Source organism: Euprymna scolopes, chromosome 43, assembly GCF_053919585.1.
Source record: "Euprymna scolopes isolate OS-2025 chromosome 43, ASM5391958v1, whole genome shotgun sequence".
Lineage (NCBI taxonomy): Eukaryota > Metazoa > Mollusca > Cephalopoda > Sepiida > Sepiolidae > Euprymna > Euprymna scolopes.
The window spans coordinates 61455620-61479412 of record NC_136524.1 but is presented as its reverse complement, the minus strand read 5'-3'; the positions used below and the strand labels follow the sequence as shown (position 1 = coordinate 61479412).

Here is a 23793-nt window from a genome sequence, read left to right as displayed (position 1 = left end):
TGTTATTTTTCCACTAAACGTTTGTACAATTATATTTTGATACATTTTTATTATACGTAGTAACGCATGGTTTCTTGGAGTTTTATTTGCCAATTGAGCTTTTATAAGTCAAGTAGAGTAGAAGTGAACAAAGGAAACATATGATCTGCACTTAACAAAAGCAACAGCTTTACTAATTATCAACTGAACAGCTCGAAATTTATTTTCAAACTAACCTTTCTCTGTCACTTCATCTTGATAATTCTTTTTATGAAAGCCGTATAATGGAGTCCTTTGCTTTTTGATGTAGAAGAATTTCTACACAAGTTGTTCATACAAAGATTTTTCAAATAAAATATGTATAAAATGTTTATAAGCCAAATTATAATGCAATATTCGGAAAATAAACAAACATTTGTTTTAAATTAATATTTTGGAGATAAGACTCCATCCCATGTTAAATTCAAGAAAAAAAAAAAAAAAAAAAAAAAAAAAAAACAGTAAAGAATCCACGTGTTGTCTCTTTGTGATGTTATTTTGAAATGCTGGAAAAGTATGCTTGGTGCACGTGATATGAACGCGATTTGGTTTATAAACATTTTATACATGTTATTCTAAAATTCAAACAGAGCTTCTATCATGGAAAGATTTTACCCGTTATAAACCATCTTTGGTGTACGATTACTATTTCCTGCTAATTTCAGTGTTAGGTGACCAGTAGGTTAAGAGTTTCCATCAAATAACTAAAGAACTCGTCCATTAGACTGCTTTTATAAACTGAATTCCAAATCTTAGCTATCACTGGCCAGGTCTATATGGATACCTTTTTCTCGAAAATATTCTTACCCCCCCCCCCCCCAAGTTTTCTTGGACTTTCCCTTGCCAACTAACCCTGTTAGCGCAATTGTTTTACATCTAACCCAATTCAACCTTTCATTATCAGTTTAATATTAACTTTACACGCTGGCATGTAGTGGACGACTTTGAGAAATTAACTTGCAAACTAAGTTCATTTTTATCATTTCTTTCCATGTCTTTCATGTCCTATGTACTGACCCTGTTACCTCAACTGTTCTACATTTCTTATTCTTTCAATGTGAGCATAACCATCTCCTGTTCTGCAGACTTGGAAAAAAAAAAGTTTTTTTTTTTTTTTACCCCAAATATTGCCACAGAGACAAGGAGCTGCTGTGAATTAGGAACCCTGCCTATCAGGACACCCAAGTAGGCAGTTGAGCAGAAAGATATATGCTCACATTTCATAATTTTTTCACATTAGTACAGTCAGAAGAAACAATGAGAAGGAAGGGAATTCCAAAGGTCAGCTGTCTGAAAAGAAAAGATATTAAAGTAAAAAGCCGTCTGATATCTAGGGGTCTTTACAGTAAAGAGATGGAATTTTGCTGATTTAGTTTGTCAGATATTTACATGTAACAAGTTTATCGGAGCACATTCCATTGAAGTGCTTATTAAACAAGCATAAGAATGCAAAATTGCAGTGATGGGACTATACCTCAGCAAATAATATAGGACCTATTAGATTTGTGACTCTTCTATGGACCTTTTTAGCATCTGAGAACCTTTACAGTGAAGGGGTGCGATTCTGCTGATTATCAAGTCAAGTCGTTTTTTCTTCAATTTAATATGGCAAGGAAAAACGAAAAATGTATAAGATTCTGAGGATGGAGTATCTCCAAAATATTAACTTAAAACAAATTAATGTTTATTTTCCAAATATTGCATTATAATTTGGCTTATAAACATATTTCATACATATTTTATTTAAAAAATCTATGGCTGGATGGATGATGGATGCTGACTATCAAGGCCAGGGGAAAGCAGTGCAGCAACTTCAAAGCACATTCCATGCATCTCGCTATACTGTCCAGATCTAACCTTCCTCTAAGGTAACCCTCTATTCTTAACTTTATACTATTTTAATTAAAATTAAAACATTTTTCTAAGAAAAATAAAATGAATGTAAATTTCTTACCATTATCAACAGCATCAATTAAAGCATCTGTATCTTTACTTCTGATACAGTCAATAAGTTGCCTGTGTGAACGGGGCTCACCTCCTGTACTATCAACACGTCGAAGTCCAGGTAGCAACCGACTACTGGATATGTTACCAATTCCAGAGGCAGCTGCCTTTGGAAGTGCTTTTCTACCTTCGAATAACAGCACCAAGAGAAGATCAACAAGACGCATTGTGTCCAAACAGCATCTGAAGAGATAAAAAAAAAATTTTTTTAAATTATCAAAATTTAAGGTGATTTAAAAAAAAGGGAAAAATGGGAAGGTGTAATGGTTAAAAGCAAATGAAAACATACGAAAGTTTAAAAAAATTTTTTTTTTACCTTTTCTGTATAAATAAAGCAGCAGATGCATGTGTGTAACTATCTGCTAAACTCTTCAACTACTATGTTTTTTTTTTATTTTTAACATAGGCATAACCACTTATAAAGGCCCAGAGGCCACTCGAGGATAAGGGTTAAAGAGTGTACAGTAGTCAATTGGACAAAATATTAATAATGGAAATTCGGTAAATTTGTTAACTTGAGTGGAATGACTCATCAAGAACTTGTTTACGTTGGACTTGGAGACGACCATATTGTAGTCAGCTGTAAAGCAAGCAAACGGAAGACAGTTCCACAGGCGTACAGATCTAAGAAAGAAACTTTGTTCATGGAATCTATGTTTAGGTTTAGGCACAGTTAAAGAGTAGGGGAAATTATGACTGGTTTTTCAACTAGATAACTGTTTCTCGTGAAAGTTTGGCGAGGGAGGGGAGGGACATAGATCGGAGCTCAAACGAGCACTTGCCATGAAAATAACAAAGCAGAGACATATCTCTTCTGTGAGAAAGAGGTTGCAGGGAAGAGAAAAGGGCATCTCCTACTAGGCTACTAATTACATAACACTGAAATTAACAGGAAACAGTAAATCATACACTAAGGATGATTTTTATAAGGAGTAAAATCTATGAATGGATTAATAACACGTACAGAAATATGTCGGCAAGTTGGAATACAAAATGTATATTTCAACTTGCCAACATATTTCTATTACTTTCTGCACACACTTGAATTTAATTTCTTCAAGTTGAATAATAAACCTTTCTTACCTATCTCTTGATATCTACATCAGTAAATAACACGGCTGTGGAGCTAAATGTTTTGGTTTCAATTCTAGCTGATGGCACCTAAGTCATTTTTTTTTTTTTTAACTTCTGAAATCATTATATATTAGGTACAATAATTCAATAGTGAACTGTTTCTTTAATAAAGAAATCTGCATGAATTAAAATATATTTGAACATATTTTAAGATCCTGCTAGTATAATTTTATATTTTGTTTATAATTACAAGAAATAAATACATTAGAACCTGAAAGCTTTACTTTTGTAGGTCTTAATTTGCTATCAGTCTGTGTTTATCTGTTACACTTTTACACTGAAATCGCCTCCTATAAATTCTTTATATGTATTAGTGTTAAGACGAGTAATCTGGAAGAAATGAAAAAAAAATAAAAAAAACTTGGGGTATTGGAATCGGTATCTGAGAAATTTGTGCCTATTTTCCGATGCCCCAAAAACCATTCTTTTTTGGTTTTATTTTTTTGGTTTAAAACAAAATTTTCTTCAGCTTTTTTTTTTTTTTTTTTTTTTTTTTTTTTTTTTTTTTTACAGTGATCACCACTTATCAAGGCCCGGAAGCCACTCAGGGATAAGGGTTATTGCAAGTACATTACGTTAGTGTGGAGATTTGATGAAGTGTTTACTTAAGGGGGCGGTTCATTAGGAATTTGTTAACATTAGACTTGAAGACATCCAAGTTGTAGTCTGGAGGGAAGCAGGCAGACGGAACAGAGTTCCACAGGCGTGCAGTTCTAAGAAAGAAGCTTTGTTCATGGAATCCGCGTTTTGATTTAGGCACAGATATAGAGTGGGGGAAATTTTTCACAGTGGATTCAGCTAGACGGGTGTTTTTCGTGAAAGATTGGTGAGGGGGACCAGGGATTGGAGTTCAGACGAGCACCTGCCATTTTAAACTTTAATTAAAACTAAAATATATAAGTATGTATTTTTACATATATATATATATATATATTTTTTTTGCAGTAATCCGACCCTCGCCCCATCAACAAAAACTATAATTATAAACTTGAATGGAATTGATAATTGTATTGGAAAAATATTGGAATTGTCCCATCATTATATATATGTTATACACACACACAATGCTGACGTAAACAACATTTTATAAATATATTTAAAAAAATTTTGTTGAAAGTTAGGAAATATGCATATTTTTCGTAAAGGCTCTATAAATAAATGAGATGAACATCATTAACAAATTTTGTTTATATAATAAAAATAGATAAAATATGAAGGTTATTCCAAAAATAAAGTCTATTTTTTTTTAATTCTAAAAATTGGAAAGTTACGAAGATGGAAGTGTTACCATTAAAATAAGCAACCTTTTGTGCCCCAGAATTTATTTTTCTACAGTCACCTCCATTCTCAATGCATTTTTCCCCAGGAATTCAATGACACATCTGCTTCTAACGCATGTCCATGACAGGGCTTGCTTTCTTAGAGTCTCACACTGTCAATATCTACAACAAAGAGATGAAACTTTCAGGTCATAAATGCATAAGTTTAGTCATCATAACAATGCAATTTGAAATCCCCTATGATTCATTCAGGCGGAATTAATTTGGTATTAGATTTTTCATAAATATTAACAGTTTTTCCCCTAAACTTAGTTGCTTATCGTACTGGTAGTTAAACATTTTTCCATTTATAACCACTACTTTAAGTGCTGTTTTTATTGAAACGTTAGCAGCTGTGAATGCAAAAAGCAGTCAAGTAAAATTCAATTAAATTCAATTAATGTGAAGATCATTTGGAACACTTCAGTCTTTTATTCATTATTGAATGAAAATAAATATACTTAACTAGATTTTATTTTTTTTTATGAAAGTCTAGAGTGAAGGGGTATAATTTTGTTCTCTGAATTAGTTTTTATTTTTTTTTAAACTATTTTTATATAGTAGGTTAAAATGACTATTCTATATCTGGTTGGGTTCCTTGCCTGGTCCAATGTGACTCCAGATTTCCCAGTCTTCCGTCAGCTGCCTCCGATCTTCAGGATCACAGTTGGCGTCATGTGCAATTTACTGGATATATGTCCAGCCCACAGCAATATATTTCTCACGAGCTCTTACTTTCTCCTATGGCAGTGACCAGCAAATCATAGACATTGCTCTCTGATGGAAGTAGATATGGCAGGTAGGTTGCCATAAAGTTGCTACTTTGTGGGATGATCTTACCAAGATATATTTAACACTGTAGCATATGGATGTATGTATTGTAGAGCTTTCTTTCCAATCTTTTGGCGAGTGTCCAGGTTGTAGCACCATAAACAAGGATAGACTCCACCACTGATCTGAAGAACCGCCTTTTTAGTTTGTCAGTTAGACTTGAAGTCCATACTGACTGCAGCTTATCCAATTAAGCCCATGCTTTTGAGATGCAAAATTCACTCTTTCTGTGGAATGACTTAAGATCACAAAATAGTTTCAAAAAATGGCTGACATGTGTATTATTGTATTTTTTTTTTTTTTTTGAAGTAATTTTTATGCTGTTTTAGCTGCTGAATAGGAAAGAATTTGTGGTATGAATTAAAGTTCTACAAATCACAAGTCAAGCATTAAGGTTCGTTAGTGCTCCTAAACAAAAATAGTAGCTTTTAAACCTTTTGGATAGGAGCGAAGTGTTGTATCTTGTCGTTGGTCAAGGTTAGAGAGCGTTTTATACGGAGGTAATTTTTATTTTCTCAATTCAAAATGCTCCGTTTTAAGGAGCTGGATTATCCTCAAAAAAAAAAAAAAAAAAAAAAAAAAAAAAAAAAAAACTAACCTTGTGTTCAACTGCATTTGAGGGAGGTAAGCAAATAGACATTGGTTCAGAAATGCTCTTTGGTACTTTTATATTAACCGCAATCGTGTAAATTTACTGTTAGAGAGGGTGGGGGCTTAATATTTTTTACCTACTTTTTCTTAAATTTGAAGGTGATAGTAGCTAACGACATGGACTGACCACTTTAGTGTGCCAAGTTCCAAACCAGTTTCTTCCAAAGAAATGCTTTCACTCTGTATATTGGCAACCTTCATGTGGGCTCTCCTGTAAGTACCTGATGCCTTTCTAGATATCGGGGAAGCCAATTCTAAGAATGCAATCATCTGTTTCATAAGAAATGAAGAAATTCTTAAAGATATCTTAATTGTAATCACTCTTCATGTCTTCCAATGTGCATCCGAAAACCAGCACGATAATCACAGACTTAGAAAAAGTGTTTATCAACCCAGAACACAATATGAGTAGTTGAATCAGTAGTTGAAAATGATTAAGGAAAATAGACATTAACTATGTGTGGGTGTGCGACGCAAGTCTTAAAGACAGGTTTGGATCAGTTGTTCTTAGAGGATGATGGAACAGAAGATGCTAGTGCGATTGCAGGAGTTATGGGTGGATGGAGTAAGTTTATTACTAACTAGTAAAACGCTACCACCGTTGACTTTGGGAAGAGTCCTGTGTATGAAAGTGAAACCTGGCCAGTGAGGGTTGCGGACATGCATTGCATGGAAAGAAATGATGAGAACGATATGATGGATGTGTAATACAAGTTTATAAGACAAGCTCAAAAATGTTGACTTAAGAGGAAGATTAAATCTGGAGAATAAAGGAAGATGTGTACAAAACTGGAAACTTTGATAATATAGTCACACTTAGAAAAAAAATATGGATGAGAGTTCTTGGGTTAGCAGATGTAAAACAAGCAAGATAGCTCACACAGGAAGGCAAAAGAAAAAAAAAATGGGAGCAAGTGATAAAAATGGGCTTGTAAGAAAGAGGGATAAATAAAGACTTGGCCAGAGAAAGGGGCTAGTTTGCAAGAAAACCTAGGTTTGGGATCATGTGTTCAGACAATAGCATAAAGTTGTGAGGGTATATTCAGTGACCAAATGAATGGATATGCAAATGATTCACTGTTGTTCACACTATAGATAAAATACTAAACTATCCAGTCAAAAATTATTGAATTAATTCAATAATTTAATTTTTCATCTATAAATTATTTCTAATAAGCATTAAAAAAAAAAAAAGAAAAAAAAAGTTGACTTTATTCCAATTTCATTTGAGGTGGCAGTGGCTAACAAGATCTCCAGCTATGGTATAGCTGGAAATTAATGATCTTCCAAATCACATCCTTACATCATTCGTAGACATCTATGCTGATGACACTACTATCTATGGAAGCACATCTAAGACCGTAAATGACCAAGTCCTCTCTGATTTTCTCTGATCTTGACCAAGTGTACAATGGGGAAAGAGGTGGCTTGTTACTTTTAATGCATCTAAAACCGAGCTTTTATCTTTACATCATCAATCCTCTGATCCCCATCTGGCATCAATTGAAATGAATGGCTGTCTTGGGGAGAGACATGTTTTGATAAGCTTCTAAACTTGCCCTTTACTCCTGATCTTAAATGCAACACATACATTAAATCCGTTGCCAAAACCGCTGGAAAAATGGTGGGATCCTTCTATTGATCCAGTAGATCAATCACTGCTGATGCAATTCTCTATCTATATAAGAGCCAGGTACGTCCAAGGATGGAGTACTGTTGCCACATCTGGGCAGGAGCTGCAAGAAAGGACTTATCCTGCCTTGATAGAGTTCAAAATAGACTTTGTAACCTTGTGAGGGATGTCCTTTTCTCTTCCCTGCAACCTCTTTCTCACAGATGAGATTTTGAGAGTTTGCTTTATCGTTATTTTCATGGCAAGTGCTCAGCTGAGCTCCATTCTATGGTCCTCCCTCTCCAAACTTCCACAGGAAACACCAGTCTAGCAGAAAACACTATCACTAGTTTCCCCCACTCTTTTTCTGTGCCTAAATCTTAGAGTAGATTCCATGAGCAAAGCTTCTTTCTTAGAAGTGCACGCCTATGGAATTGTCTTCAGTTTTTCTGGTTTCCAGCTGACTACAATATGGTTGTCTTCAAGTCTAACGTAAACAAGTTTTTGATGAACCATTCCATATAAGTTAACAAATTTACTGAATCTCCATTACTAATGGTTACTATATTGTCCAATTTCTACTGTACACTCTTTAACCCTTATCCTCGAGTGGCCTCGATAAGTGGAGAAGACTATGTAAAAAAAAAAAAAAAAAAAAAAAAAAAAAAAAGTATGTGGGGGAGGGGCATGACTTCCCATTTGCTTTCTTGCTTCTCCTCACCACTTAAAATGACTTCCTTCAGGGCTTAGAAAAAGGCGCATGTTTTACCTTGCTTTATCTTATTATAAAGTGGAGAATGATGAAAAATGTATAACTGAACTAGGATCAGTCACTCAAAAAAACCAATATCTTTAAACTAGATATTCCCTTATGCAGAAATTTAGTCTAACATCCAGCAATAGTGAGAAAGCTTGTTTGGTTCTGGTTAAATAGAATTCCTTCATAAGACTGGTGAGATTGCTTCTGGTTTACAAAGATGAACATCATGGTCATGATGGTGTCTTACTGTTGGTAGTCATCAAGCTATTCTTTTTAATGTCCATACTAGCAGATGTTGGACAGCTCCATTTCCAAATTAACCTATCTGAACAGGTCTATTCCTTTCTTTCATTCCTCTTTATCACTGTTGTTTTTCTTGACCTTCTCTTGTGGGATAACTCTAATCAAGACATTAAAAAATGAAAATATCGAAAAAAGGTTATATTGTATGTATCTGTTTTGGACTGAAGATTGAAAAAAAAAATTTCAATTAATTTGATAGAGTAGTTTTTTTTTTTTTTTTTTTTTTTTTTACAGTGGAAAAATACATTTTTATGGCAGCCATCTTTGAATTTTTTTGAACATGCCACAAGGAGATAACTCAGTTTAAAGCGCCAACACTCCCTCCCCATTTTTAATACTAGCTTTTCTTCCTAAAAATCGAACCTTTTGCTCAGTATCATAAATTGTTTTTTCGCTGTATATAAAAAAATTAAAACATGAAATTAAGTGAAATTTTTTTTTCCGGAGAACTTCATTCCATAACGGATAAGTACAATATAACCTTTCTATATTTTCATTTTTTAATGCCTTGATTAAACTGTACAAGTACCCTTAATTGTTCTACATTCAATAACCCAGAAACTGTCATCCATTCTTTCAATGTGTCCATACTATTGAAGTCTCCTGTTCTGCACACATCTCTATACTGTGAAGATTTAATCTTCCGAGATCAGATCTGAACCTGTCTAAGGCTCGCAATTACACATCCATTGTATCATTTTCATCATTTCTCTTCATGCAACGCATATACTTAACTATCACTGATTAGGTATCACTTCCATACATCACATTGTGCACATATGCCCGATAGGCTCTTGAAGTCAACAGTGGCAACACTCAGCTAGTTATTAATGGCAATACAGTGAAAATTTCAAGATGATCGTATCTAGCAGAGTGTAACCACAAAATCGTTCCGTCATTGATAAAAAATTTAAAACGAAAATTTTTTTCGTTTAAAATTATGGTCAAGGTGCTGATGTTTACCAACTAAGTACTTGCCTTTCAAGAGTTGATTTTTAGGACTATTTGGGTCTGGTTTGGACAAATATTCAAAATTGTCGCCAACAAGTAGTTTGCATGATATTAAGGCCTTTATTCTCGAATGGTTTTCAGTAGTTGCCATTTTGTTTTTACTGCAGACAATCCATTTTGACAAACATTCTTTGAATATTTAATAATTTTAGGTCCTTTTCAGAGTTTTACATTTAATACTTTCATTGTTACTTCCTTTTCGTTAACCCTAACCCATTTCTTTTCATTAAACTTAGCAATTTTCAATTTTTTTTAGCATACAAATTACCTGTAGAGTATCTTACATGAAAACAAATGGAGACCACCGAAAATCATAAGGGAAAACATCAGATTCTAAAAGGTCTTTATATTAAAACTTACATGTTGGAGACATTTTTAGATGTGATATTCATTCAAAACAGACCCAAATAACTTTATTAAAAAAAAAATAAAATAAAATGAAAAAAAAAAAAAAATGAAAAAAAAAAAAAATCAACTTTTCAAAGGTGAGTGTTTATATCAAAATTTTCACAAAAATTCAATAAAAAAAAAAAAAAAAAAAAAAAAGTGTGGGCGGTGAGGGTGAACTTACCGTTCATCTCCTTTGAGGCCACTTTCAATGGCTTCTAGTAAGTGTGATCTAAGCAAGTCGTGTGTTATGCATGGGCTTCCTCGACATAAAGTGGACAGCAAGCTGATTACTGTGGATACACTGGCACTTGATTTAGAATCAACGGGTCCGAGGGCAGTTGCACCTGCTGAAGTACTCGGACCAACACCAGATGTTCCGTGTCCTCCATGAACAGCTTCGCCAGCAGCTTTTAGACGGAAGAGTAACTCTTCAACAATTCCATGTTGTGCCAAAGGAGCAGGATCGACTCCCCGCCGTGTAAAACGGTCAGCCAGAGAGGCAAAACACTGTAATGCTCCATCAGAAACCTTTAAAATAAAAATAATTCTTATTGGTATGCTTAATTTAAAAAGAAAAAAAAAAATGGAAAATAAAAATACAAAAACATAAGCTGAGCATACAGGCACCCCCACCCCCATAAGTGAAAAATTTACTTTCATCATTACTAATGTTTGTGCAAAACTTAAAAACCCAAGGCACAGTGATTGAGAAAAGTGAAAACAAACGAAAGTGAATTACTAGGTCTAATCCCTCCTATGTCGGGGAGACAAAAAAAAAAAAAAAAAAAAAAAAAAAAAAAAAAAAAAAAAAAAAAAAAGACTTAAGTCTAATAGGTCCGAACTGTCAGTTAGGCTTCAAACTATTAATCCCAAATTTCAATTTAAAACTCATTTTAAAGCATTTTTTATGGAGGAATAATATGGGCATAACATCCTATTTAACAATTTATAAAGTTGGGCATGCTTTATATATATATATATATATATATATATAAAGTTTTAATTTTTTTCATATTATTTTGTATTCCTGCACGTCACCAATTGAAAACGAATAAAGAAAAGTTATAAGCTTTTATACTTTTCGTATTCTTTTTTATTCATATACATACACACACACACATATATATATATATATATATATATATATATGATTCATACCTAAACTAACTGAACATTACCAATTTGGAAATAGCTGTTAGGCATAAAGGTGCATAATGTGGACTATATTTAACTTTGTTTAACGCAAATCGAATAAGAGGATGAAATTCTTCAGGAAAATTTCGATACCTCTAATTTTTGTGAAATTTTAACCAGAGGTATTAGACATCAATAAATATTCTAAATTTCAGTTTCTTTAAAATATTTTCTGGTGTTAAAGAGGCATATATATATATATATATATATATATATATATATATATATATATATATATATATATATATATATATATATATGCACAACTTCTCACTCACAATTAAAATATTTCAAATTCGCATTAAATTTCATCTATATATTATAAATATCAATTAAGCTGGAATTAAATTTGTGATATGGAGATACCAATCTATTTAGGAGGGCATGGGTTTACTGATTTTGGGGTTAGGGTGTTCTTTGAGTCACTCAGTAAGGTTTTTTCCCCTTATTTCTTTAGGGGAGTTTCTGATTTTTGTTCATATGCATACATCGTTTCAAGGATATTACTGATTAAGCACGCATTTCAAACTTTGTTATATCTAAATATATTATAAAAGCATAAAATAAGCTTCTAGGTGAAAATGAAAGGCTGAAAAGAACAGATTGAGAAAAAATTGAAAAACATATCACAGTGTAGTGGAATTGGGACAAAAATGGATGGTAACATTCAATACATGTCAAGACTAAGCTTCTTTTCTTCAATGATTACAAGAAACCTTCTCAATCATTAATAGCCATAGCTCAAGATACATTACCTGTAATACTTCGTTCAAACTCCTTGACTTAACGTTCACAGGGAACACGAGTTGGTACAGATACATCGAGGGCATTGTTGCGAGGAAGGTGGTAGGAAGTTACTTCCACCTGAAAGTATCCTGTACTTCTATAAGGCCACCATCGCTCGGTTGTCACATTTGGGCTGGTGCATCTGCCTCTAGTCTCACTCCTTAACAGGGTTCAAAAAAGTAGTTAACCTAATAGATCCCGAACTGTCAGCTAGGCTTCAACTCCATCCCATCGACGAAATGTTGCATCCCTCCTACCTGTTCTACAAGTATTTTAACAGTAGATGTGACAAACTTATAAGCTGTTGTACTCCCTCAACGCAAATACTGATTAGCAGCAAAATCCCACCCTTGCAGAGATACCCAGATGCCAAAAAGCCTTCTACTCTAATAGTTTCTTCTGCAGAAGAACTAGACTCTGGAATCCCTTCTGAATTCCTGCTTTACTGAGATGCAGAAGTTCAGGTTTAATGTAAACAGATCTTGCTGCTCAACTCCCTACATAGTATCACTGCAATTTATGTCCCAGATCGTAGCACCCTACAAACTTGTTTGAAAATGCAATATATATGATATTAAAAAAAAAAAAAAAAAAAAAAAAAAAAAAAAAAATCACTGAATTTTAATTTCTAGTTAAGACACTTTCAGCTTTTTTTTTTACATAGGTATCACCACATTATCAAGGCCCAGAGGCCACTCAAGGATAAGGGTTAAAGAGTGTACAGTAGAAATTGGACAATATAGTAATCATTAGTAATGAAAATTTGGTAAATTTGATAACTTATATGGAACGGCTCATCAAGAACTTATTTACGTTAGACTGACCACCATATTGTAGTCAGCCGGAAAGCAGGAAAACGGAAGACAATTCCACAGGCGTGCAGTTCTAAGAAAGAAGCTTTGTTCATGGAATCTACGTTTAGGTTTAGGCACAGATAAAGAGTGGGGGGAATTATTGATAGTGTTTACAGCTAGACGAGTGTTTCTTGATTGAAGCTCAGTTGAACACTTTCCATGACCATAACGATACATCAGAGACAAACTCGCAACATCTCTTCTGTGAGATAGAGGTTGCAAGGAAGAGAAAAGGACATCTCCTACGAGGCTACGGTCTATTTTGAACTCTATCAAGGCAGGACAAGTCCTTTCTAGCAGCTCCTGCCCAGATGTGGCAACAGTATTCCATCCTTGGACGTACCTGGCTCTTATATAGATAGAGAATAGTATCAGCAGTGAGATATCTAGCAGATCGATAGAAAGATCCCACCATTTTTCCAGCGGCCTTGGCAACAGATTTGATGTACGTGTTCCATTTGAGATCAGGAGTAATGGTCAAGCCAAGAAGCTTGTCAAAACTTGAGGCCTCCTGAAGAGGAGAGCCATTCATTTCAATTGATGCCAGATGTGGATCAGAATGTTGATGATGTAAAGAGAGAAGCTTGGTTTTAGATGCATTAAAAGTAACCAGCCACTCCTTACCCCATTGTACTACGTGCTCAAGATCAGAGGAGAGAGAATTGGAGAGAACTTAAGCCTAATTTTAAACATTTTCTAGAATCAAAATTATGTAACATATTACATATTGATTTCAATCTGTTAGGAGACAATATTGATGCAAAAACTTTACCTGTCATAAGACGGGTATTCTTTTAATGTATATCTATATAATTATAAAACTCAAATGACCTTGTAACAGGTGTTGTAACCCAACATCCAGTTTACAACTTCCGGTTGCGCATGCGTACATAAACATAAGCCCATAACAGCGTAAACAAATAAACAAATCGCTGGACTGGTTTCGTTTGAACAAACAGACGTCCTTAGAAAAGCGAATATCTTAAATTTATTGAATAATAATAAAAAAAACTTCAAGATATGGGAAGCAAATGCAAAACGTGATTACAAATACATATAATCATCGACCCGTTTCATATATACAATATATATTATACTAAATAATCAACACGACAATAACACGTATTGTTTTACTGTGTACGTTTTCTGCGTCCCAATTTTTTTTTTTCGCATTTAAATTATCCAAATAAACAATTGTTAATACTTTCTCCTTTTTTTTTTTTTTACATCGTTCATTTCCGTATTATTTTAACGCAATTTTCTTACAAATAAGTCTACTTTAACCAGTTAACAACTATAAGAGCATTTTACAACGGCGATTTACCTACCACCTTCCTTTTTTTTTTTTTTTTTTTTTTTTTTTTTTTTTAATTTATTCTATTTTTAATACACCTTAAAAGCATTCATACATTTTCTTCTACCAATATAAATAAGCCCAAAAACGATTCTTAAAACTGCCTTTTATTTGCTTTTGTTTAAAGCCAAATCTTCAATTGCTGGTAGTAGTAAATATTTACTGCTTTTAAACTACCAGCAAAACTAAAATCTATGGAGCATCATCCACAAGTGTATTTTTACACTTGGGGGAAAAAAATGCACATTTAATGTGTATTTTTAGAGTAATCAGGGAAAAATAACGTTATAGTTAAATATTTTAATTATAAAAATCTAAATTTGTAATTGTATCAGAATTGAAAAAAAAAAAAAACATTACAATGGTTCCATCACTAATAGAAACCCCTTGAAATCTGTGGGTATCCAAAGCTTTTAATGGTTAGTGTTTATTTCTCATTGGATGCACCTGGCTGAAGATCCATGAAACGAGTTTCGAACATTTTCTCAGTTGTTCAATGGAACGCATGCCTTCCATGGCGATTATTTCATACAAAATTTAGATTGGCTATTTAGGTGGCTTGTTAGGTTGGGCTAAGGTATGGCCCTGAGCAGTTCCAGGAGATTCATTCTCCCAGGAATTACTTTCTCATCCTTTGAGAAGGGGTTAGTTTATTGATAATCACCTGAGGGGCATCTACCGGGAAATGCCAACTGAGCTGGTCAAGCATTTTTTGTAGGCCAAAGTGCTTTCTCTAGAGCACTGGCTTTTCGGGTCCCATTTTTCTTTCTGACCTTGTGTCATATCTTCCTGGTGTGCGAGGAAGATAAATTTAATAAATTTGTAATTGCAATGAAAAAAGCAGTTCCAATCCTTTTACGTCTTGTTATTGTACACCCACATTCATTTATCTAATCATGTAAGTAATTGATCTTGGAAACTTCAGTGAAGGCGTAGGATTTTGATGACCAACGGGTCGGTCAGTTGTATTTACATTGTGGACGCACCTGAACAGCAATTCATCAGAACACATTTAAGTACTTGTAAAACAAGTACAGGGGCGCAACATTGATGGTGATTGGTCAGGCACTGGAGCTTGGTGGACATTAAGTTAGATACTTTTTTGGACATTGTCCAAGGAGAGATTAGTGATTGATGCACCAGACTAGACGTGACTTTACTCCTTTAACCCCCAAATACACTGCATTATCAGAAATTTAAGGGCTACTGTGAATTAGGAACCATATCTACAGGGACCCCTCTTAAGTTGAGCAATGAGTTGTCGATTCACATTATACTTAAATTTCTGCGTTTTAGTACAGTCAGAGAAGCTGCCAACAGGGAGAGAATTCCAAAGGGAAGAAATTTTCAGAGTATAAAACTATTTGATATCAGGATTTTTCCACAATGAAAGCATCGGATGTTGCTGCTTGTTGAACAAGTAGTACAAATTTGATCTCGTACTTAAATTTCTTCCATTATGTTACAGCAACATTTAAAAAAAAAAAAAATCTATTCATCTATGTAATACGAATACTTACAAATGAGTCTTCATGTTTCAATAAAGTTGATAACGATTCTACACATCCTTCCAGCGCTGTATCCTGAGTGGGTTCCATTTTGCCGCATAATCTTGAGACAACCGACATGGCCGAATGAAGTGTGTCTTTGTGAACTTGCGAACCATGTTCTCTGATAAATGTAAGAACACAGCTCAAGCCACCAGACTCGAAAACTGAACCAGATTCACGAGTACAGATAAGTTCCAAAACCTGTTGAAAAAGGAAAAAGGGGAGAAAAACATTAATAAAGGTCATGCAATCTTGCTATGAAAATAAATAATGAAGACAAAACTAGCAAGTTTAATATGTAAACGTATAAAATATAGAAAGCAACGTTATATTTTTGATTTTACAAACTGCACTCTCTTAAGATTGAATCTTCCGATATGAAAAATAAATGCACCATCATTCTGCTCATATATATATACACACACACACACACACACACACACACACACACACACACACACACACACACACCCTCCCTACCCATCCCCGCTGTCTCCTAGATAGATACAGAATCTATGGGTCCATCTTACTTAGAGCGGTAGCATAGCGCCTGGTACTATACCATGAATTTCTACGTTCCCTGTAGATAATAAAAATACTTGTTTTTGTTGAATATTTATTACTAACCTGCGTGCCTGGTGTTGCCCGAGTGTTTAGGTATGTGTCACTAAGGTTATTTTTGCCGAGATGGTTGATTACTTCTATTTAACAAATTCCAGCAACTTAGTCATGATGCACAGGAAACTTATTGGCCTGTACTGAGAGGGAGATTGGCGATCACCTGAATTCTTAAATACAGGGCATACTGACGAGATTTTCCAGGGTGATGGGAAGCAATTCTCCTTAGGATAGCGTTTAAACAGTTTTGTAAGGATGGGCGCTAGTTCTGGTTGAAGCTTTTTGAGCACTATAATTGGAATACTGTCACGGCTAGTTGCTTTACTGGAATCAAGGTTTTTGATTAGCTTGGCAACATCACGCACAGATATTTGTATGAAGCATGGCGTGTTTTCTGATACAGGCAGAAATAAGAGGGGGTTGACGGCCTTGGTTGCATAGGGTAGAATTAGCTGCAAAGTTCTTGGCAAAGAGTCCGGCTTTGTCTGATGCTGACAAGATTACTTTTTGATGATAGTTGGGATAGAGCACACCCTTCTGTTCAGGAACCTATTTGCTATTTGCGAAAACTGGTGGGAACCAAGCCACTGCTCAGCTACTTTGGACTTAACGGACTGAGCATACAACTCATGTTTTTTATTGCTCTTTTACAGTGATTGCTAGCAGTCCTGAAAGTGGCTTTAGTCTCAGTACATCTATTACGTTGGAAGCAATGGAAAAAGTGATTTCTGTGTGCAATGGCAGCAGCACATTCTGGAGAGAACCACGGCTGGCTGTATGGAAGCTATCCCAGTCAGCCATAGAGTATTGATATACTGTACAATGGAGAGATACATCTTAGAACTTGTTACATTTCATTTTTATCTTAACTGATACAGAGTGGTCGGAAGATCCATTTTTCGATATTTGTCGTCAGACGTTGAGCTTCAAAATGGACTCTGTAACTGGACAATTTTTTGAACAAGTCCATTGGTAAGTTGTTATAGCAGGAATCTTAACAGCATACATTACAAGAGCTTTTTGTTGTTCTAAATTTATTTTTAGCATACTAGCCTGGGTGTTTGGCGTTGCCCAGGTGTTTGGAGGTGTATGTTGAGGAAAAAAAAAAAGTGGTAGTAGGCAGGCTTGAACCCATAGCTGGAGGAGGAAAAGAACGTGAAAAAAAAAAAAAAAAAAAAAAAAAGTCATGTCTTTGCTGTTGCGTCCATCACCAAACCAGAAGTGGCAAAGGTTTAAATTAAGGCTAGTCAATCGAAAAAGAGATGACTTTCGAAAATATTGGTGGAAAAAGCGACCCCTCCCTATAGAAAAGGGTCCAGTTGAGAGTTAAGGAATTAATGTTTTTAACCAATTTTCTGATATTTGTTGTCCAGAGGGTCGAGCTTCAAAACAATACTGATCTCATGAAAATCCGTCACCTGTCAAAAGATTTAAACAGACACACAAACATACATATATTTAAACAGACAGGTGAGATTTATATTACAGATATGTTGAATTCCCCTATGTGGTCACATTTTGAACGAGTTTGTTTTTCCAAATTAATCTGATCCTGTATTTCAGTTAATTTGCTAATGCGGAGTGATTAAAGTGAAAGACTATATTTCTGCCAGTTGTAATGATTGTCTTAACATACTGTTGGAAAAATAAGTCATTTATTGAGAGTTGCAATGTATGTATGTATGTATGAAGTACGACAGTCATTCTAAACCACATTCCCTGACACCAGCAACAATGCAACAATATTTGCTCCTGAATTCTGTAAGACAACGAAAAGTTCATTGAAGATTTTATACTCATCCAGAATATTGTGCAATTCTTCATTTATTAACGTGTTTGTGTACCAGGGAATGGAAAAAACTCTAAGCACAGCTCTGCACTGTTCAAAATCATTTGAAAAACCAATGACCTGTCAAATTCAGAAAGGGAGCATTATCTGTTGTAGCTGTCCAAATGTTTGTAGTTCATGAAATACTAATTTCATCAAGAAATAGTTGAATTTAGATTTTACTTTTGTAAAAGTAAAAAAAATTATTTTGCAGTGAAGTATTTTTTTAATGGAATGCTGTAACAAAATATACATTATCTAAACTAGAAAAAGAAAAATATATGCAAGATGGTTTAGCATATTAGTCATTGTAAAAGTTTTTGCTGATTTTCCACCCCTTGATGGTTTAACAAGCAAGCAGCAGTATTTGTATTCTTAGGATTGACATCAAAATAGTTCCAACAGAAACTGGTTGCCATTACGGCTGAAGATTGTCATTAGTCATTTTTTCACTATTTAAATTACTTGTCTGATATCTGATTAGTTATTTGCTGCAACAAAATATACATTATCTAAACTAGAAAAATATGTAATGGTAGCAAGAATCCAAAAATGAGGGACAAGAGTATGACTGATGAAGAATGCTTTATTTTGGGTTTGCACAGCGTCACAATTTACTGTACAATTCCTCAACATGAAAACTGAAAGATTAAATAATTTCTTTGTGATTTAAAGTAAAAAATGTCAATTCGATAGGACGAGAAAGGGGGGGAATTTTCGACATGTTTACATCTATTTGCCTCAAATTCAGTTGTCAAAGTCTACAGGTCTTCATGCCTGTTATTTGATAAAATGGTGTAAACGATGCCGGTCTCTTCGATAAATATTCTCTGGCAAGCAAAAAAGGGAGTTAACTTGTTTTTGTTTGCAATATAATTTAATATTAGTATCATTTATGAAAACAAAAATTTGCTGATAAATCAGTAATCAGCCAGTTTGCTAATTGGTACATCCTAATAGAAAGACTAATCATCACAATGCCTATCAATCATAGAATGCTCTAGATAATTTCAGATTTCAAGGTAGTTCCACTAAAATGGTCATATTTTAAAAACTGAAACAATCACTTAAAATACAACCATTTTTTTCAGAAGTGAATATCCTTTCACATGCTCTAACCAATATTAATCGACATATATTTGAAGTTTTTATTTAGGAAGGTAATAAAAATATTAACACTAGAAAAGACTATTTTGGGTCGGATGTTTTTTTTTTAAGTGATTATATGTAAATACTCTTGAAAAAAGAAAAAAAAAAAAAAAAGTGACAGCAAAAATTATTTAGAATAAAGGGGAATCAGTTTTGCATAGAATTTTAATGATCCATTTCTGAAATTGCTACAAATTTAATTTTAAGTTGATTATTTTATGATAAATCCTTATGGGACTTAAGGATGGGGGGCTTGAGACGAGGCATGAAGCCAGTTGATGTAAGGAGCTAACAAGAAAGATTATTGTCCAAAAAACAGGAGATGCCTGTTGACTTTAATATCAAAAAGATCAAGGCTATAGATAGAAGGAAAACAAAGATCCAGAAGCCTGCAAATCCTAAACACAAGCTACTGGAATAGAGAGCTGTATTACAATGTGGTACCGAAACAGTAAAGTGGTGGAGACCACTAGACCAATGAATCAAAATGAGCTGGAACAAATGAATCACAAATTCAATAATTATATAAATTTTCAAGTTCTTAATATCTCCTCCAAAATGCATATGTTTCAACTTATGTAAATACATACCATCCACAATACTTTCAGGTCATACATGTGATGGATTCAATTTTATCTGTAGATACGATCCTAACAGGCAAGACCTAAAAGTAATGGCATTTTCGTATTGAAGGCACGAAATCTCCTGCCCCCTCCCACCTCATTTAATCTCTGGATGAACTTTACATTCATACGCTGGACAAACAAAGATTAACAACTGAAGATATACCATCCAATCAGCAAATTGTTATCTACCCAAAAGATGGTGACGGGACTTTCCAAAGACTAAATTTATTGTCATCTGAGCAGCAGAGGATGTGAGGAGACTGGATTCTGATGTAAAATATCAACAGGCCCTGACGGCATCCCAATTATAGTGTTAAAAAAGCTTCAACCAGAACTTGCTCCTATACTTACAAAACTGTTTAAGCGTTGCCTTAAAGAGAAGTGCTTTCCAACACCCTGGAAAACTTCATCAGTATGCCCTGTATTTAAGAACTCAGGTGAGAAGTCATCTCCCTCTCAGTACAGACCAATAAGTCTCCTGTATGTCATAAGTTGTTGGAATCCATATTAAATAGAGAAATAGTCAAACACCTCAGCAGAAATAACCTTCTTAGTGACACGCAATATGGTTTCCGTTCTGCAAGATCTACCGCGGATGTGCTAACGGTTATATCTCATAGGATTAGTGAATCTCTTGACAAAGGCTTCCTTTCTAGGGAAATTGCTCTTGACATATCAAAGGCCTTCGACAAGGTATGGCATAAAGGCCTACTTCACAAGATTTCCAGCTACGGTATAACTGGAAATATTCTCTCTATCTTTGAATCATTTCTCTCTGACAGACTCATAAGAGTAGTGATTGATAGACAAAAATCAGAGGCCTGCAGTATTAATGCTGGAGTCCCTCAAGGGTTCATCCTGGGCCTAACTTTCTTCCTGATCTACATCAATGATCTCTCTAAACACATACTTAAATCATTTGTTGACATCTATGCTGATGACACGACCATCTACGGCAACACATCGAAGGCTGTAAATGACAAAGCTCTGATTCTCTCTCCTGATCTCGAGCACGTGTTTCAGTGGGGGAAGACGTGGCTGGTTACTTTTAATGCATCTAAAACCAAACTCCTATCTTTACATCATCAACGCTCTGATCCCCATCTGGCATCAATATAAATGGATGGCTCTCGTCTAGGAGAAGCCCCATGTTTTGACAAGCTTCTGGGCTTGATCTTCACTCCTGATCTGAAATGGAACACGTACATCAAGTCTGTTGCCAAGGTCGCTGGAAAGATGGTGGGATCCTTCTACCGCTCCAGAAGATATCTCACTACTGATGCAATTCTCTATCTATGTAAAAGCCAAGTATGTCCAAGGTTGGAATACTGCTGTCATATCTGGGCAGGAGCTGCTAAAAATAGCCTATCCTGCCTTGACAGAGTACAAAATAGACTTTGTGGCTTAGTGGGGGATCCCCTTTTCTCTTCCCTGCAACCTCTCTCCCACAGAAGAGACATTGCAAGCCTATCTTTGTTTTATCGTTACTTCCATGGCAGGTGCTCGTCTCAACTCCAATCTCTGGTCCCCCCTTGCCTATCTTTTACGAAAAACACCCATCTAGCTGAATCCACTGTCAAAAACTTTCCCCACTCTTTATCTATACCTAAATCAAAACGTAGATTCCATGAATAAAGCTCCTTTCTTAGAACTGCATGTCTGTGGAACTGTTCCATCTGCCCACTTCCCTCCTGACTACAACCTGGATGTCTTCAAGTCCAATGTAAACAGATTCCTGATGAACCGCCCCCCCCTTAAGTAGACACTTCATTAAATCTCCACACTAACGTACTGTACTTACAATAACCCTTATCCCTGAGTGGCTTCCGGGCCTTGATAAGTGGCAATTACCTTGTAAAAAAAAAAAAAAAAAAAAAAAAAAAACTAATTTTCAAAGAGATTTCAAGCGGCAAATTGGTTTATACAGAAACCCGCAAAAGATGTACTATCACTATCGCTTTCAGCTGAATAGAAGGGTGACAGCATTACCTTTTTGCATTTCTGTTCCATGGAACAACCTACCACATTCAGTTTTTAAGCAACCTTAGACAAAGCATGCAGACTATGTGGATGTAAATAACTTACATGGGTATATTTGCATGGCTTGTTGCACTTTGCTATTTTTTTTTTTTTTTTGCCAAATAAATTACATTTAAATAACAATGAAATTCATAAGAAATTTAGGAGGTCTTAGGCATCTCTTCACTATGTTAACAATTATGTCTCTCCAAACAATTTTGTTGGCAGCCATTCTTACTGCCAAAGTTAAAACCAGTTTCAGAATCAAAGTATATGGTTTGAATCAAGATTCTTAGGATTCCTACTAATATTCAGGCTTGATTCTGCAGAGATGAAAAAAATCCAACACCTAACAGTCATCTAAGTCCAACTCTGTTCTTTTATAACCTCCAACTCCACAAGCATGGTTAAAAATTGCTTTTGCAGACAGGAATGGCACTAGTTGTGAAAGACTAAGTTTCTTTTTGCAGAGCATTATTGAGTTTTATAAAGAGAAAGGAAAAAAATACCATCATGGTTTGATGCATGTTAGGCCAGGATTGGTTGGTTGGTTGTTTTTGTTTTACGGCATATCAACCCTTTTCGGGTTATTTAACGCCGAATCCAAAGATTTTGAAGAAAATTTTTTTTAATAGAATATATTTGTTTTCACGTCGGTTTCTATTTAACCCATAGTTGGGACCCCAACAGGTACTACCACTCCGGGTCAGAGTGGACCTGGGAGCAATGGTAATTAAAGGCTGGCTCCACATTCCCCAAAGCCCACAAGCTGGGGCCCTCACCACTGGATATAGTTTAAGGTCATATCCAGGACCCCCATTGAGGGACTTTTACCCTCTGCAGAGGGGCAGTCGGCGTATTCTAATGCCCCACCGACAGGGCCAGTTAGGCCAGGAAGCTAGTATCTTTAAACAGCCTAATCTGATAGCACCAGCGAGAGAAGAAAAAAAAAAAGCGAAAAAAAAAAAATAAGTCCAACCAAGGGAGAAATAAATCCATTTCTAAATTACAAAAATGTAAATTCCACTAAAACAAAGATGTGACATCTCTAGCTCTAGTCTATCCCCCCCCCATAAACAGCATTCTCTATACTTCATAATGCAACCAAGAAGCATTAATGAAATGTTCGATTTGCATGTAATCTTTTTTTTTTACAATATAGCTAACTATCTTTAAAGAACCAGAATAACCTGCCACACACCTGAGGATAAAAAGATGTTGAAAAAGCTAAATGAAAATACATATATGGATCACAAACATTTTAATCACCTCCGCATTTTGTTCAGTAATTATCAGCTTCCATAAAAATATACTTTAACATTTCAGAAAATAAAACGTTTTTTTAATAGGCCTCCAGTGATATTTCTCAGCTGCACTGTGAAAAACGTGTATGCCATGCCCACCCCCATAAAAAAACATAATATAATTAATTTGTCTGAAGACACAAGAAAAGCAACAATTTTAAACCTCATTTATTAAAACAATCAAATATACAGAAACTTTTAGGAATCAAGAATTTGTTTTGATTTACGAGCCATGTTTGGTTTACTAGCCATAGTTAACGCATTCCTACAGAAAATAAGAGTCATAAATTTGTAGCATTTTACAGAAGATTGAATCTTCCCACATAATACAAACATTGACTATAATAAACTCATTTTCAATATGAACTATTTTTCAACTAATCAGAATGCACGAGTTTCAACTTGTCTAATGTGATTAGGTGCATTCTGCATAAGCCATCATGATTGGTATTAGTCCAATTCGAATTGACTGATTCAT

General features: G+C 34.8%; 1 protein-coding gene across 9 annotated transcripts in view; it reads right to left on the bottom strand.

The window, feature by feature from the left end:
* LOC145268363 (E3 ubiquitin-protein ligase HECTD1-like) overlaps positions 1 to 23793 on the bottom strand; it is a 252115-nt gene that overhangs the window by 153368 nt on the left and 74954 nt on the right. For all 9 annotated transcript variants that reach the window (XM_080123895.1, XM_080123902.1, XM_080123901.1 and 6 more), the window contains exons 4-6: positions 15742 to 15972; positions 10215 to 10561; positions 1973 to 2205 (exon numbers count right to left, since the gene is read on the bottom strand). In XM_080123895.1, coding sequence (XP_079980021.1) covers positions 1973 to 2205; positions 10215 to 10561; positions 15742 to 15972 — 811 coding nt within the window. The remainder of the gene's footprint in view (positions 1 to 1972; positions 2206 to 10214; positions 10562 to 15741; positions 15973 to 23793) is intronic.